Source organism: Malus sylvestris, chromosome 9, assembly GCF_916048215.2.
Source record: "Malus sylvestris chromosome 9, drMalSylv7.2, whole genome shotgun sequence".
In the NCBI taxonomy this organism is placed as follows: domain Eukaryota; kingdom Viridiplantae; phylum Streptophyta; class Magnoliopsida; order Rosales; family Rosaceae; genus Malus; species Malus sylvestris.
Window position 1 is genome coordinate 10560109 of NC_062268.1, and position 16733 is coordinate 10576841.

The window sequence follows — 16733 nt, forward strand, 5'->3', positions numbered from 1 at the left end:
CTGGGCTGCTCAGAGACCACGAGGGTCGATCTCAGAAATCGAAGAGGCGTTTGCTTTCTCAAAAGCTGGGCTGCTCAAAGACCACGAAGGCCGATCTCAGAAATCGAAGAGGCTTGCTATCTCAAAAGTTGGGCTGCTCAGAGACCACGAGGGCCGATCTCAGAAATCGAAGAGGCACTTACTTTTCCAGCCTTGTCAGCACCTGTCACACGCACACTCAGCTTTGCGGAAATTATGGGCATTCTGTCAAAGATTTCTGGCGAAGTAGAAAGCACATGAATCGTATTGTTCAATCACCCACTTCCCACACGCAACAGTAGCTCATGGGTACCACAGATAACTTTGCCAAAGTTCTCTGACAAAGTTGAGACACGTGAAGCTTGCAGCTCCCACTACATCGCTCTGACCAAGAAGGGTACAAGAATAGCAAAGAAACAACACTAACAAAGTTTAGACACATAAATTTTGAAGGTCTAGCTACCATATTATTACCCACAAGGGTAAAGGAACAGTACCACTGCTGGATAATTGGAAAGTCCCAGTGTGTCAACCTCTGTGCTTCGTGGCAAGGTAGACTAGCAAACATGCCCAACCTTTACTCACATTCGAGAAAACACTCCCAACAAGATTGCTTGCTCCAAAATCGAAGAGGCACCGCCCTCCGAATCTCGAGAGCCAGACTCCCAACATGATTACTTTCTAAAAAATCGAAGAGATGGTAAAGGAACAGTACCACTGCTGGATAATTGGAAAGTCCCAGTGTGTCAACCTCTGTGCTTCGTGGCAAGGTAGACTAGCAAACATGCCCAACCTTTACTCACATTCGAGAAAACACTCCCAACAAGATTGCTTGCTCCAAAATCGAAGAGGCACCGCCTCCGAATCTCGAGAGCCAGACTCCCAACATGATTACTTTCTCAAAAATCGAAGAGAGGGTAAAGGAACAGTACCACTGCTGGATAATTGGAAAGTCCCTGTGTGTCAACCTCTGTGCTTCGTGGCAAGGTAGACTAGCAAACATGCCCAACCTTTACTCACATTCGAGAAAACACTCCAAACAAGATTGCTTGCTCCAAAATCGAAGAGGCACCACCCTCCGAATCTCGAGAGCCAGACTCCCAACATGATTACTTTCTCAAAAATCGAAGAGACACCGCTCTCCGAATCTCGAGAGCCAGACCCCCAGCAAGATTGCTTTCTCAAAAATCGAAGAGGCATCGTTCTCCGAATCTCGAATGCCAGATCCCCGACAGGATTGCTTGTTCAAAAACCGAAGAGGCACCACTTTCCCAACTTCAAGAGCTGGATCTCCTTGGATAAAGCTTGTTTGTAATCTTCACACGCAACATCAGCTTTCCAGATACCACAGACCACTTTTTCAAAGTGCTATGACAGAGTTAAAACATGTGAAGCTGGCAGCTCCCACTACCGTGCTATGACCAAGCAGGGTAAAGGAATAGCATTATTACTTTATGTTAGGGAGCCTCCTATATATGTCGACCTCCATCCCCAACGGACAGGCAGACCTGCAAAAATGCTCAACCCTTCCTCTTATCTGAGAGTGCACTCCTAACGAAGCCTTTCGAAATATTCAGCTTTCTTTCCCCCCGATAACACCTCTGTAAACAAGCTATACTAGAGCAAGAATATCTCATATCATCAGGGTTAAAAGTAAGAGTATCCCATATCATGTTTTTTCCCTGTCTTTTCCTTTGGCCTTGTTCTTACCTGCAAGACAAGGAGAAAGAGAGCAATCAGTCAGCACTTGGAATCAAGCTTCCAGCCAGGAACTGACTGCCTGGAACCCCTTACTTGATTACTTACCTGGCATTGCTCTCGAGTACTCATCTTCAACATCTTATGCTTCCAGGGAAGATACCGCATCTGCCTGAGCAACAGATAGGGCAAGTGAGAAGGATACAAGGAAGCATGTGGAGACAAGCGTAACAGCACACGTGCCGATACATCCACTACTCTGTCAAAAGCAAAAGTATCTCATATCAGCAGGGTCGAACGTACTCTAGATTTGATGGACTTGTTTTGAACCTCAAATTCTTCAGTCGGCCTTATACTCTGGAGGAAACTAGAAAACCCTCCAGCCCAGTTCAAGAATAAGCCTGTGGAAAGTTACTTCTTCAAAAGCAAAAGTATCCCATATCATCTATTCTCATTTTTCTTCTCTTTATCCTTCATGCTGCCTGCAAGATAGGGAGAATGTGAACAATCAGCCGGAGCTCTGATTGCTTACCTTGTCTGTCACCTCTTTCAGCAGATCCCCTAGCTCGGCGACTTAGGGGACTCCTACTACATGGTTTGTATCGCACTTGACCAAGCCTGAAACTACAAGTAAGCTTCAAGTGAAATTGATACATTACCTTGTGCATCTCCACCAGTTACAGATACCACCCCTGGATGGAGGAAGAGTACTTCCAGAGAAGATGCCACATCTACCTATGAGACAGATAAGGCAAGTCAAGACGATACCACACTCCAGTACTTAGAAGTTTCGTGGTTACGAGATCATTCTCCCACAATATTTCCTAATGTCATTTGTACTAAATCATTCACTTGTACTCACTAAAGGAGAGCTTGAACCTATGTACTTGTGTAAACCCTTCACAATTAATGAGAACTCCTCTATTCCGTGGACGTAGCCAATCTGGGTGAACCACGTACATCTTGTGTTTGCTTTCCTATCTCTATCCATTTATATACTTATCCACACTAATGACCGGAGCAATCTAGCGAAGATCACAAAAAGTGACCGTTTTCACTACCTAGGATCTATCTTGCAAGAGAACGGAGACTTAGATGGAGATCTCAACCATAGAATACAAGCTGGATGGATGAAGTGTAAGAGTGCATCCGGCGTGTTGTGTGACCGTCGTAGGCCACTGAAGCTCAAGGGAAAATTTTATAGGACGGCAATAAGGCCGCGATGTTGTATGGCACAAAATGTTGGGCGGTGAAGCATCAACACGTACACAAAATGGGTGTAGCGGAGATGAGGATGCTTCGTGGGATGTATGGGCACACGAGAAAGGATAAGATTGGGAATGAGGATATCCGAGGTAAAGTAGGAGTAGCCAAAATTGAAGGAAATATGAGAGAAAATCGGTTCCGGTGGTCTGGACATGTGCAAAGAAGGCCTACTGACGTTCCGGTTCGAAAATGTGACTACGGGACAGAGGTTCAGGGCCGAAGGGGTAGAGGAAGACCTAGGAAAACTTTGGAAGAGACCCTAGGAAAAGACTTGAGTACTTGGATCTAACGGAGGACATGACACAAAACCGAGCGCAATGGCGTTCTAGGATTCATATAGCCGACCCCACTTAGTGGGAAAATGCTTTGTTGTTGTTGTTGTTGTCTAGAGTTTTTTGCTTTTTTTCAGTTCTATGCACTGCCTCATTTGGGCATATTTCATTGGACATTGCTTGGCAATTTTGAACTCTCTTTTTTAATGGCCCTTGCTATTATATTAATTTTTTTAATGAAATTTATTTTGATTGGAAAAAAAAAAAAAAAAAAAACCTGTAACGTGCAAAATTATGATAGCCGGTGGAATCGTGTGTTTTGGAAGTATATATGTTTAGCTGTTTAGTACGACAATTATTTGCACAAGGAAATGTTTGGTTTAGATCCTTCTCGAACATAGTCCATTAGAACAAACAAAGATGTTTACAGATTCAAACTAATTAAAATTAAACATTCTGGCTTCAACTTTCTATTAAGGTAAAACTTTTCTGATTTAAACTCTACCTACTTTGAAGTAAATGTTTGTTTCACACAAAGTTGGACGGTAATACTGAAACTTATATACAAAACTCCAAGTACCATTTTAATGAAGCATTAAGCGCATCTTAATCATTCCACCATTTGAATGAGTGTGATACCTATATATAGAAATCAGGCAACTTGAGTTTGATGCCTATAGCACTACTGTTACACTAGTGTGAGTTAAATATATTGGTTTCACACTCAAATTTTTCGACCCACTATAAGAGTATAATTTCAATATAAGTTCAATATATTGGTATCACACTCACTTTTCTCAACATATTGTAAAAGACCTTAACATTTGACACGAGCCATATGATTAAAAAGACAATTATCTTTCAATATTATTTTCCAAAAATAACTGACTAACTAGCTATTGGTCTAATTTCTCGAACTTAAAAACATAAATATAATATCCGCACATATGGAAACAGATCCTAGCTAGATCCATTTCCTAGGGATCCTAGAGATCCTGTGATCTCACCCATTCATCGTATATTGCATGGTCAGAAATCATTTCAAAATTTAAAATTTAACATTAAATATTAATAGTACTAACGAAAACTGACCGCACTATATACGATGAACGGATAAGATCACATGATCATTTTCTCGCACATATATACATACATATATATTTACATATATTCGGAGAATATTTCGAACGGGAAAACATGTGGGAAATCTCTCATGGCGGAAAACAAAGATTTCTTGGAGTAGAATATTTAAAGGGTAAATTACATAGTAGCCCCTCAAGTTTAAGGTCTATTACAACCTTATACAACATCTTTAAAACATTTCACTTTCATACCTCATGTACTATTTTATTTCAAAATAATACATCCGTTACATTTTCCATCCATTGATCCGTTAAGTGCTGACGTGGCTACCACATTTGTGCCACATGACTGCCAAATGTGTGCCATGTGGTAAAAATAATAATTTTTGTTTTTTTTTAAACCTAAATCTTCCAACCAAAAAAAAAAATCAAAAGCTGAAACCTTATCCCCCCATCTTCCTCCTCTCTTCTCCCCGCAACCCCCAAACCCAGAAACCTCATCCTCCTCTCTTCTCCCCTATCTTCATCTTATTCCCCCTGCAACCCACAAAAAAAAAAAAAAAAACAAAAAAAAAAACCCTTCAGTTCGTCATTCCCCCATTCTCTTCCCCTCTCTTCTCCCCCATCTTCATCTTCTTCCCTTGACCCCCTATCTGCAACCCAGAAAGAAAAAGAAAAAAAAAATCTAGATCCTATCTACGCTGCCATTGCCGGGTTCGTGAGGTGGGAGGAATGAATGTGGATTTAGGAAGTGAGGGGTGTGTAGAGGAGAGAACGGGGTGGGTGCGGAGGGGAGGGATGTGGATTTCTGGGTGAGGTGGGTTGTGGGGGGAGGGTGGGTCGCAGGAGGGGGTGGAGAGGGTCAACGGGCGGGTGAGGGGGGTGGGGTTTTCCTTTCTGGGTTTTTGGTTCGTTGGGGAGGGTTCCCTTTTCTGGGCTTCTGGTTCGTTGGGGGGGGGTTGCTTCCTGGGTTTTTGGTTGGGGGTGCACAGGGATAGGGTTTTGCTTGAGTTTTTTTTTGGGGGGGGGGGGGGGGTTAGAAGATTCATGTTTTTTTTTTAAATAAAAATAAAAAAATATTATTTTTGCCACGTGGCACAAATGTGGCAGCCACATCAGCATTTAACGGATCAATGGATGAAAAATGTAACGGATGTATTATTTGAAATAAAATAGTACATGAGGTATGAAAGTGAAATGTTTTAAAGATATTGTATAGGGTTGTAATAGACCTTAAACTTGAGGAGCTACTATGTAATTTACCCATATTTAAATCATAGCCCGCCAAACACCACCTTTTAGCCCTTGCCTAGTTGTTGTGGACTTCTAAGTTCGATTTGGCCGACTTGAGAGAAGAAACTCTTCTCGAAAAAGAAAAAAAAGAAAGAAAGACGGCAGTCTTATTTGGTCATTGATCACAAATAGAAAGAAAATGAAATGAATGCTTGAACTACTTGAATAAACAATCTCTAATATTACAAATAACAGTTGCGAGTGTTTTTAGAGTTCAAAAATATTTTTTAACATTATCAATCATTTTAAAAACACTTATAAACAAGCTTGAAAACTCCCTAAACAATTAGTCATGGAATAAGAAAAACACTATGCTTATATATGCATGGATTGGCCATCTGTGTGGTAGTGTTACCACCCATTTAGTGCAATACCTTAGATTTGAAAATCTAATTGAGAAGTACCATATTAATGTCCAAAACTTTTTAATTGTTCCTATACTCTCGCAAGTTTCTTCGTCCTTTTCATATTCTCCACATTCGCGTTCAAATGAAAATAAGACGATGGAAGGGAACAACTTCATATATTTCTCAAATTATAAACAAAAAATATCCCTCAAATTCTACTTCCTAGTTCAAAACACATAAAGCATATTTTTAAGAAAGAAAAAAACCTCGACTCCATATTTTACGCTATATGATTTCATTTAGCTATCACAAAGTACTCTTTTATTTTCTTTAAAAATCCAAATAAAGGTTAACAATGAAACGAAAAGAAGAAAATGGGGGAGGGTGGAAAAAACTCACTATATTCCGATTTCAAGTCCTTTTTACTCTTGTATGGTAGTTTAGACTTTAGATAGTAATATATCTCTTGTAATAAAAAATACATACGCACATCTTTTTAGCCACACTCATTTTTATTTAATTATGTTCGTTATGTTTGTTTTATTTATTTAATTTGAAAATTGAGAATTAAATGAAAATTTTTAAAAGCTAAAAAAAAAGGTGGGTTACTTTTTTTTCCCATAATTAATATTGTAGTAAGAAATTTTATGGTATGTGGTGTTTCTAATACCTGTTATGAAGGGAAGATGATATTGACGGTGAATTTTATATTAATGGGAAGGAGACTTTACATCGGTTTATAGGTAAGTTGGATTTTTTTTTTTTATTGTCATTGGCTTTATGGTGAGACTTTAATTTTCTCCATAATATCAGAGCAAAGTTATCACAAGTGTGAAGTCTAATTGCCACACGTGCTTCAGGTCAAATGGGACGTTAAGGGGTTGCAAAAGGTGCAGTTGCACATGGAGCCAAATTTGAAGGGGCCCCCAAAATTTTTGTCACCTAATATTTATATGTAATATATTCTATATTTAAAATTGCTTTTGTTATGAAATAATGTTCTATATTCAAAAATTGATTTTCTTAACAATTTAAAATCTCATCTTACACTCCTTATAAGCGTTATTTTTTCCTTTCTAAACATAAAAATTTAGAGTACAATAAGATATTTTGAGTGCTAATAATACACCATAAAAGACGGTATTTTTTCAATATTATTATATAATAATGTTACATATTCAAGTGAAACTTTAAAGTTAGAGTTTTTTGAAGTTTGTTTTCTTGTTTGGTTGTTTAAGATTGAACTGCTTTTGATTATTTAGTGAACGTTATGTTTGTAGCTCTTTTTACTTATTATTTTAAACTTGCAATCAGTGAGTGTTAAATTTTGTTTTGATTTAAGTGAGTGTTTTCTAGCATCAATAGATTGTCCTACATTTTTTAAGAATATCTTAAGGAGGGATGCTTTTATAAATTTCGCACAGGCTCCCAAAATCTCAGAGACGGCCCTGCTCCACGTTACTCCATTTGTGCTGCCCATGTTTTAAAAATGAATTCCACATTGATAGAATAAGGACCTTGTATAGGCTTATAAGTAAATTGAACTCTTTTTGATATTACCAAATAGTTGTATGATGTAACATCCACTTCTTTCATAGTATCAGAGCTTAATTAATTACTTACAATACCAACTAACAATAGATAAAATAGTCAATAGAAAAAAATAATCAAACTTACTTGTAAGTCGAACTTACATTCTCAAATGTGTCGGCTTGTCGTCAGGATTGAGACCGTCCGTCGTACATGTCAGTTTTTGTTAGTTACTATTTATATTTAATTTTAAATTTTAAATTTTAAAAGGATTTCTGACTGCACGATGTACGATGAACGTTCTTGATCACATGATTCTTAGGATCCTAGACACGTCACCAGAGCAAAAATTGTCGACACGTCATGTTTCCTAAACATGTGTACGTCACCGATAACCTAAGAAGCATAAAACCCAAGCTGACATGAGTAGCCACCTGCCTAGTTCCCAGATGACCCTTTGTGTGATGGAATGTTTAACGAAAAGTTCACGGTACTGTTCACTTTAGCGAAAAACCACATTTTTACACTAAAAAGTCAATCTTGGTACTATTCACTTTACCTTTTATTTTGTCCTTATCGTTAAAACTCAAAGTTTTCAAACCCGCCATTTTCATTAGTTTTCCTCTGTGTGATTAGTGACAGGTGGACGAGTGAGGTTTACTTACACTAAATTGGAAGCAACTCATGGAATCTATCAAGTTCCTCAACGGTAGCGGTGGAGGACATATATATACAAAATTTGTGAGGGGAGAGAGGAAGATGAAATTGAGTAGTAGGTTGTGGAGGCCAACAAGAACTGCTTTCTCTTCGAAGATGTCTGCAATTCCGTCCAGAGACTTGTGTTCTGGTAATTCTTAAAACCCTTAGCCTTCTCTCCATTTTGATAACGATTTCGTTTTCAGTTTTGATTGTTTCGTTACATTTTATTACATAAACATTATCTCATGTTTATATATCAAGTGTGTGTGTTCAGTTATGGAGGGTTTAAAGTATGCAAAGTATCACGAGTGGGCGAAAGTTGACGAAGGGAAGTTTGGCTACAGTAGGAATAACAGACCATGCTCAGGAACATTTAGGTGACATTATTTACGTAGAGCTGCCTGATACTGTTGTTGCAGTTACACAAGCCAGCACTGTTGGAAGTGTTGAGAGTGTGAAAGCCTCCACCGACATCAAGAGTCCTGTCTCGGGCAACATAATTGAAGTGAACAAAGAGCTTCTTAGCTCTCCAGGTTTGGTAAGTTAAGAACATCTTATGCTAATTGTTCCATTACTGTTCAAGCATATTTCTTATATTGGAAACCTCACGAAGTTAAATTTCACCTATAATGAATCGTTCAACTACTAATTGCATCGAGATATTTTTTTTAAAACCCTATACCCCAAACTTACTAAATTGAACATCTAGTCAAGTTTAGAACAACGTTCATGATTAATAGTAGACATCTAGACTTGGAATTTGACAATTATTAATTAATGAATCGTTGCTTAGTTAAACAGTTACTTATTTTTTGTCGGTTACTTGTTGTGATGATACAGGTAAATGGAAGCCCTTATGAAAAAGGATGGATCACCAAGGTGGAGATGAGTACTCTGAGTGTGTGAAATAGAAGATTCCAAACATTCCAGAAGCTGAAATCAGTTGATTACATATCAAAGTTTTTGTTTTTTTCACCAAAAAAAGTCCTTTTGTTGGTAAAACAATGCTTAAAGCCGCTAGATCATAAAATACTTCTGCAATGTTTCAACTCTAAATACTTCCCTTTGTTTTTCTATATGCTTTTTTTATTAATTAGCTGTGGGGAGAAACATTGGTTGGAACATTTCAATGTTATCCAACCTTAAAGTAGTTCTTCGAGTTTGCATCTCAATCATCAAATGTGTATCAATATATGATTTTTTTTTTTTAAAGGGAGGCAACTAGTAGCAAACTATGGTTGGTTATCCACTCATTTTGAGGGCTGAAAAGACTCATAAAGGTATTTCAGCCTCTTCCTGATCACCAGTCTGGCTTCCACACCAACAGCAAGAGCCTCTTTGTGAAGGGACCCAATGCCTTGTAACTGATCATACATTCAAGAACCTCTTTTTTCTTCGAAAAATTCACTCACCAGAACTAAAATAAATATTGTGATTTTTCTTATACAAGTGATACCTTACTTTGAACTATTCTAAAGTTGCAAAACCCTAAATCTGGAAGAGAATTACTTTCATATCTTGATTCTGGATAGAAACATCGCCCTTCTTCCAATATACATTAGTATAAAGGGTTAATATAAGTTTACTACCCTAAAATTTCTTGATTTTTAATATTTAGTACATGAAGTTTTTTTCATTCCAATCTGGTACCTAAAATCATAATTATGACATACTTTCATACCTCTGCTAAATTTTTCATCAGAACCTCTGTTAACAGATGACGTGACGCTCACGTAGACAAGTGTCATATGTAGCTCACGTGAATATTAAAAGAGTTAAAAATTATTTTTCTCTGCAAACCCAATCCGTCTCCTACCTTACCCCGCCACCCCTACCCCTGCCTCCCTTCTCCCTCCCTTTTCTTCTATACACCCACCCATCCACTTTCCTCCCTTCTCTCTCTTCCACCCTCTTCACCTCAACCCTTTGCAAAAACCCTAATCCTTAAAATCTGAGGAACTCGAATCTAAAACCGATCCGGAGCAGCTCCGTTCGCGAGCCACCCAAGGAAAGAGAAGGACTAAAGCAGCGATGCAGGTGAGCCACCATGTGCTGGTGCCATCGCCGTCACTGCCAAAACCCAGAAGCAGACCGTCGGCATTCTCTCATTCCGCCAATGTCATGTCCAAGACCGTCCACCTTCACAAGTCCTCATTGACTCCAAGATCTCGAAGCTCAAAAACGAGATCTTGAAGTTTAGGAAGAAGATTGCAAGAAATGGAGGGGTAGTTCAACCTCTTCTATCCCTCAAGATCTCAACTTGGGATTAGGGGCGACTCTCGATGTCGGTTCGAGCCTTAACGATGCCAAATCGTCACTTATCCTCCGTGAATGCAGCGATTTCAGTCCGACTCGTTACTTCGTCGAAGAGTTCATCACTTGCTACGATGAGACCAATCTCCACCGCTCCTGGGTTCGGGTACGATTTCTACTCACAATGCCATTTCGATTTGGAATTCTTGATTTTTCGTAATTTCATTGATTATTTTTGCTAACTCGGTGGTTTTTATTTCAGGCGGAGGCGACAGCAAGGAGTCCGGAGAAGATGAACACAAGGTTAGAGAACATGTGTTGGCGGATTTGGATTTTGATGTGGGTTTGGTCACTTCGTGGAATTTGAGGGTTTTGACGTGGGATTGAGCTTCTTCAACTCGACATTCTTGGTGGAAGTGGAGGTGGGTTTCAAATCTTGGTTTGGTCCTTGGAGGAAGACAAATTCGGTTTGCAGAGAAAAAGATTTTTTTAAAATTTTAATATCCACGGGGCTCATATTGACATGTGGAGCTCAGTTACTGTCTACATGAATGCCACATCGTCAATTAATGAAGGTCTGACAGAAAATTTAACGAATGTATGAAAGTATTCCAGAATTATGACTTTAGGTATCAGACTGGGACGAAAATAACTTCATATACCAAATATTAGAAACTAAGAAATTTCAAAGTAGTAATCTGAAATTAATCCTAATATAAAATATTACTTGTAATAAAAATAAAAATAAAACTTTAATCAAAAGGCTTCCTCCAACCATTTTTTAATTAAAATCTTTCAACAACTATTTTGTTTAAAAATAAAACTTTAATCAAAAGGCTTCCTCCAACCATTTTTTAATTAAAATCTTTCAACAATTATTTTGTTTAACGGTAAGGAGACAAACATTAAGGGTGCGTTTGGTACGTGGGACGGGACGGGACGGAACGGGACGAGGCGTTCCGTCCCGCGTTTGGTGCGCTAAAAATGGGTGGAACGGGCTGTTCCACGGGACAGATTTTGGGTGTTTTTGCGTTCCACCTCCCCCCTGGAACGGGTTTGTTCCACGTATGTGGAACACAATGTTTTACCATTTTAAGACAAATATACCCCATGTCTTTTTCAAAAATTACACATTCGTTCCGTCCCGTCCCGTCCCGTCCCGTCCCGTCTCGTCCCGTCTACGTACCAAACGCACCCTAAGAGAACAACCCAAAACAAAAGGCCCACGTAGTCCGCGTTCTTTCCAGCTTAACAAAAAAATCCATTTTCTTTGTCCTAAAAAAAACAAAATGCCCACGTGCTGAAGTTGTACACCAAAAATTCCAACAGATACGTTTGCCCCCTTTAAATAATCTTTCATTTTAAAACCATGCCCAACAGTGAACATTTCCCTTTAAAAAAAACAAAAATGATATTATTGCTATTTTTTATTTTTTAACAAACAATATTATCTACATTAAAAGAGGATGTGCTTAGCCTCACAATGGACTAACAATAATGTGGTTCAAATTTGCATTTGACGAGAATCGAACATAAGATCTTTCACTTACAAATGAAGAGGAATACCACTAAATCGTAGTACTAAGTGGCATGCATTAGTCATTTAAGAATATGAGATCCACATGTGTTGATGAGTCTTACCTCTATTCGAAAGATGATACAAATAAATAATAAACATAGCATTACTTAAAAAAGAATAATATTTGGGTACTAACCAGTCAGTATCCAATTTCACTTTACCATCTACGGGGCCAAATAATTTTAAAACAAGAAAATAACCATTGGTTTAACGTGAAGTAGAGCCTAAAACCCTAAAAGTAGGGCCCATTATCTTCTATATATACCTCGGTTTTGATCTGCCGTAATACGCCTTGATTTTTATTTGGACGAAAAACCCCTAATTCCTCTTCGGTGTGAGTGTATACCAGTAAGAATGAGCAAACGCAAGCAAACATGGAGGACTCTTTCCGTTTAGTGAACATCCTCACTAGGTTGCCCGCAAAATCTGTGGTCCGATTCAAGTGCGTCTCGAAACGGTGGTGTTCTATATTATCCGATCAACAATTTGCCAAGTCCCAGTTCAAATCAGCACCAAAGGCTCCTCTTCCAGTAGCACTCCTCCTCGTCGGAATGCCTCTCTTTTGACTTGAACCCGGTTTCGTCCTTTGGGGATGTTTCTTCTGTCAGAAAGCTAACCTTTCCAGTAGAACGCCTGCAAAGCGATCGTGCCAGGCTCCTGGAATCGCACAAGAAACCGCGTAGAGATCATGTCAGGCTATTGGCGTCGTGCAATGGTTTGGTGTGTTTTACTGTCGACAGTCCTGATGATTTGATTGTCTCAAGGTATTATATCTGGAACCCTACAAATCGGATTCTTGCAAAAATTGCCGCAGACAACAAGTTCATTTCCATCGTCAGAAAAGAAAAGGTGTGACCTTAACCATTTCGGTTCTGGTTTCGTGTCGGCCACTGACGAATACAAATTCTTAACCAGTTATTATCATCGGTCTAATGCCGAGATGGAGATATTCTCATCGAGAACCAACTCTTGGAAAAGAATTGCAGCACCTGACAAGGGTTTCGGCCACAGTACTGATATTATAAACGGGGTTCTTTTCAATGAAGCGCTTCATTGGCCCGGCTACTTTAACTGGAAGCAGCAGACTATTGTTGTTTTTTATTTGACCAACGAGAAGTTCCGGGTAGTGCCATTGCCTATCAAGTTTCAAAGGTCCACTGGCGGCGCTGTTAGTGCCATTCACACGCTTCACTTGTTTTTTTTTTCACACTTGATCAACTCCAACGTCTCACGGCGCCGGACGAATCTTATCCCGATAACTGTACCATTTTCTGGGATCCTTATGATGTCGGAGGAAATCGATTCTGGGTCGGGGAGTTTGTTAATCTTAAACCTATACAGCGAGTCACTCACACCATATTCTCTCATGACCCACATATCAAAATGTTGATCATCCCAAATTTTTAAATTTCCCTCATTTCTCATTGTTATGGTACGCCGTACGCACAGGCATCCTCCAGCAACTGTCAAACTATAAGGTCTAACAGCCAGGGCCGGCTCTGGCCCAATGCAATCAGGACGACCTCTCGAGGCCCAAAAAGGGGGAGGGGCACCAAAAAAAATTATGTTAGTTCATATATATACATTAGGTTTTGTTTTGTTTTGGATACAACAAGATGCCAGATTGTTTTTGTACAATTTTTGTTTCCTTTCCCACCCAGGTTCAATTCCCACTCTCGCCATAAAAGGAGGTATTTTGCTCTTTTTTTTTCTTTGTTCTTTTTCATGTCTACTTTAAATAGCAAAGAAACAGTAATTAGGTTATTAAATGTGGCATTTCCAATAGTGGTCTTTTTTTGTCTTTTTTTTTTCTGTTTGAATTTATTTGCAAAATCAGGTTCAAGTTTGTCTAAATATAAATTAGGGGGTTTTTTTATCTATTGATAATCTTTTCATGTTTAAGTAATAAAGTGTTGTTATTTTTTTTTTATTGGACAAAATGTTGTTATTGACAATCCAAAAATATCATCCTACACTTCTTTATGTAATTTTTCCCTTGTGATTTTATATATTTGGAATGAACCGCAACCTTTCATGAGAGCTCGAAAAAGAAAATAGTAGATGAATTACTATATGTGGCCTTTGCTAGTGGCAATTTTTCGTTTTCATTTATTGCTGACGTATAAAATTAGAGATTTAAATATGTAAAATTCATTTCAAATGTCTCATAACGTGCACGTGACTTGTAGATCGGTTAGTTAAGAGTGTTTACATTTGCACTCAAGGTCTCTGTTCGAATTTCCTCACCGTAGTTTTGATGAGTTTAACAAATGTGCACGTGCCTTTACAAATTCGCGGATATCACTGAACTATATAATCTGAAATGGTCCTGTCACTTTGATAGCATGGTTACATACAAGGAGAGTATTTGAGCTTATTAGTGATGATTATCATGGGAATAGGAAGGTGAAAAGACTCAAAAACTCCCCAACACAAGCACAAGCTGAAAAATGAAGATCAATCGAGGATCGAATGGTTGCTCTTAGTTTGTATTCAAATGCTGCTGGTTTGTTTACTCCTCATTAATCTTGGTTGATCTTTTGTTATGATGCAGGAGCCATTATATGAATCGAATATGTTCAGTAGTGACGATTTATGTTGGACAAAATGCTGTTTCAGTTTTTTACTTAAAAAATGGAGCAAAACCATGCAAATTTATTTCATGGAATTTTTTATTTGTATGAGAATCAACTCATGAGATTAATTCCTATAAAATTATAATCAAACACAATTTTTAAGCTCATTATAGTTTAAGTCACAAAATATTTTAAATATTAGAATTCGGTCAATCATTGGTACCTTATTTTAAGGGGAGGCCAATGAAGAGAAATTTAAGCACAAATGGTGGATAGAGGATTCCTCTTCATTCAGGATTTGAACCCTCTTTTTTACCTTTAGTTTAGATGTATTGAGTGTAGATTATCATATCGTTTGTCAAAACATGAGGGAAATATAGGCAAATTGTATGATCTTGTTGGTGAATAAAATTGTTTTTATTATTTGGACCAAAATAGTCTATCTGTCCAAGGTACCAAACGAGACCTCTAAGGAACTTAGTAGTACATTTCATACAAATCGAAAGTAAGAAAGATCATATCTAGTTCAAAATCAGTTACACAAACGATCTAAATCAGTTGATAACATTTCAATGACAAAAAAAAAAAATGAAAGCACTTGTACCAATTGGCAGTACCACCAAGGGAGATCGAGGAGTTGAAAAGTCCGAAATAGCTCAGAGGACAATGCAAATGTGGGTTTTTTATTTTTTGAAAGTTTGATGAACATGTGTGAGATGACAAATTAGAAATTTAAAAAAATTAAAATGACAATGTGCTTAAAATTACAGTTCAGATGACAACAAAAAAATGAGTGTAAGTTCATATAATATTCTAGATAACCGTTCAAACGCAAGTAGTTGATTGCCCTGATTGTTAAAGTCTTAATTTTCAACTCATTGCGTCCTGAGTTCAGGTTCTTCCCATCTCTCATCCTTTTTAGTGTAAATTAGTATAAATTATTGCTTGTAATAAAATTTTACCGTCCAAGAGATATTTAATTAATGGAAGAAACATGCATATGGGCCAGTGGCACCAGCTCAACAAGTGATGACTGGTGTGTAAACTTGGTCCAGTAAACTGTAAACCATACAAATACAACTAACTTGCTTTTAAGTTGCTGGTTTTCTATCCTCTATATATATATAGTTGGAATGGAAGCGATGCACCTTATCCACTCTCAGCGAAGACCACTAGATATTCTACAGAATTAGGAAGCGAAAGGAAATCAAAGAAAAACATGGACGGGATACAACAACTAGGTCTTCCAGTTCTGGGAATTGTAGCTGCTGCAGCTGTTACCTTCTATGCTGTCAGCTTTCTTGAGCTTAGTGAGGTAACCCTTTTTCCCTCTCTCTCTCTCTCTCTCTCTCTCTCTCTCTCCCAGTCCCAAAATTTAATCTATGTTGTTTTTCTTTTTCTCTAATTATTTGGTGAAATAAATCTGAGTATTTGTACCAAAATATAAAAATAAATGTTATGTTTTCTTTGGTTGAATCTGCAGAAGTCGTTTAGGGACTTGGACGAGAAAGAATATGGTGAAAGTGGCGGATACAAGCCATCTCCGAGCTCTAGGGTAAAGCGCGCCAGAAGAAAAGCTGAAAAACAAGCCAAACGTTGAAAGCAAAACAATGTATACAGAGTTTTAATTTCTCTGTACATTCTCAGTAATACTGTGGTTCCGAAGTTGTACAATATTAATTCTATAAGATGTCCTTCCCTTCTCACAACAAATTATTCCTTCTAAATATGATTATCTCGGTATTATAAAATGGAAATTTTTTTCCTCCTCCTTGCATGTCGTTGGAGTCCTTTTTATTTTCAGACAAATCAAATATCCGAGTTGGAGTCGTTCCTTTTTGCAAACAAATTATATCGGAGTTCCTTTGCTCAGTATTTAGGGATAGCAAGGTCATAAATAGAGATGAGGAGTCCTCCTACCCTCCCTGGTTCGATATGGAAAAGGGTTACGCGCATAAACTTTTCTTTTGGTGATGTTAATGAAGTATTTTTGTGCATGTAACAATGTTATAGAATGTAGACAGTGTCGCCATTAGTTTCTGGTAAGCCTGGACTACTTCGATCTTTGAGAGATCTCTTATATTTAGATTTTGAACTTGACTTATTCCTCTAAGGGTACC

The 16733-nt window shown here is 38.0% G+C and overlaps 1 protein-coding gene, 1 long non-coding RNA gene and 2 pseudogenes across 2 annotated transcripts; all 4 read left to right on the forward strand.

Moving 5' to 3' along the window:
• The first annotated feature begins 8481 nt into the window (after nucleotides 1-8481).
• Nucleotides 8482-9111, forward strand: LOC126633781 (glycine cleavage system H protein 2, mitochondrial-like; annotated as a pseudogene).
• Nucleotides 9112-10021: 910 nt separating this feature from the next.
• LOC126583138 (uncharacterized) lies at nucleotides 10022-11220 on the forward strand. The gene is made up of 2 exons (XR_007609681.1): nucleotides 10022-10624; nucleotides 10721-11220. It is a non-coding gene; the product is annotated as an uncharacterized LOC126583138 (long non-coding RNA).
• Nucleotides 11221-12341: 1121 nt separating this feature from the next.
• On the forward strand, nucleotides 12342-13549 carry LOC126583804 (F-box/kelch-repeat protein At3g06240-like; annotated as a pseudogene).
• Nucleotides 13550-15727: 2178 nt separating this feature from the next.
• Nucleotides 15728-16326, forward strand: LOC126582850 (uncharacterized). The gene is made up of 2 exons (XM_050247077.1): nucleotides 15728-15928; nucleotides 16097-16326. The coding sequence occupies exons 1-2, from the start codon at nucleotides 15833-15835 to the stop codon at nucleotides 16211-16213; spliced, it is 213 nt and encodes a 70-aa protein (XP_050103034.1). The 5' UTR covers nucleotides 15728-15832; the 3' UTR covers nucleotides 16214-16326.
• Nucleotides 16327-16733: the final 407 nt, after the last annotated feature.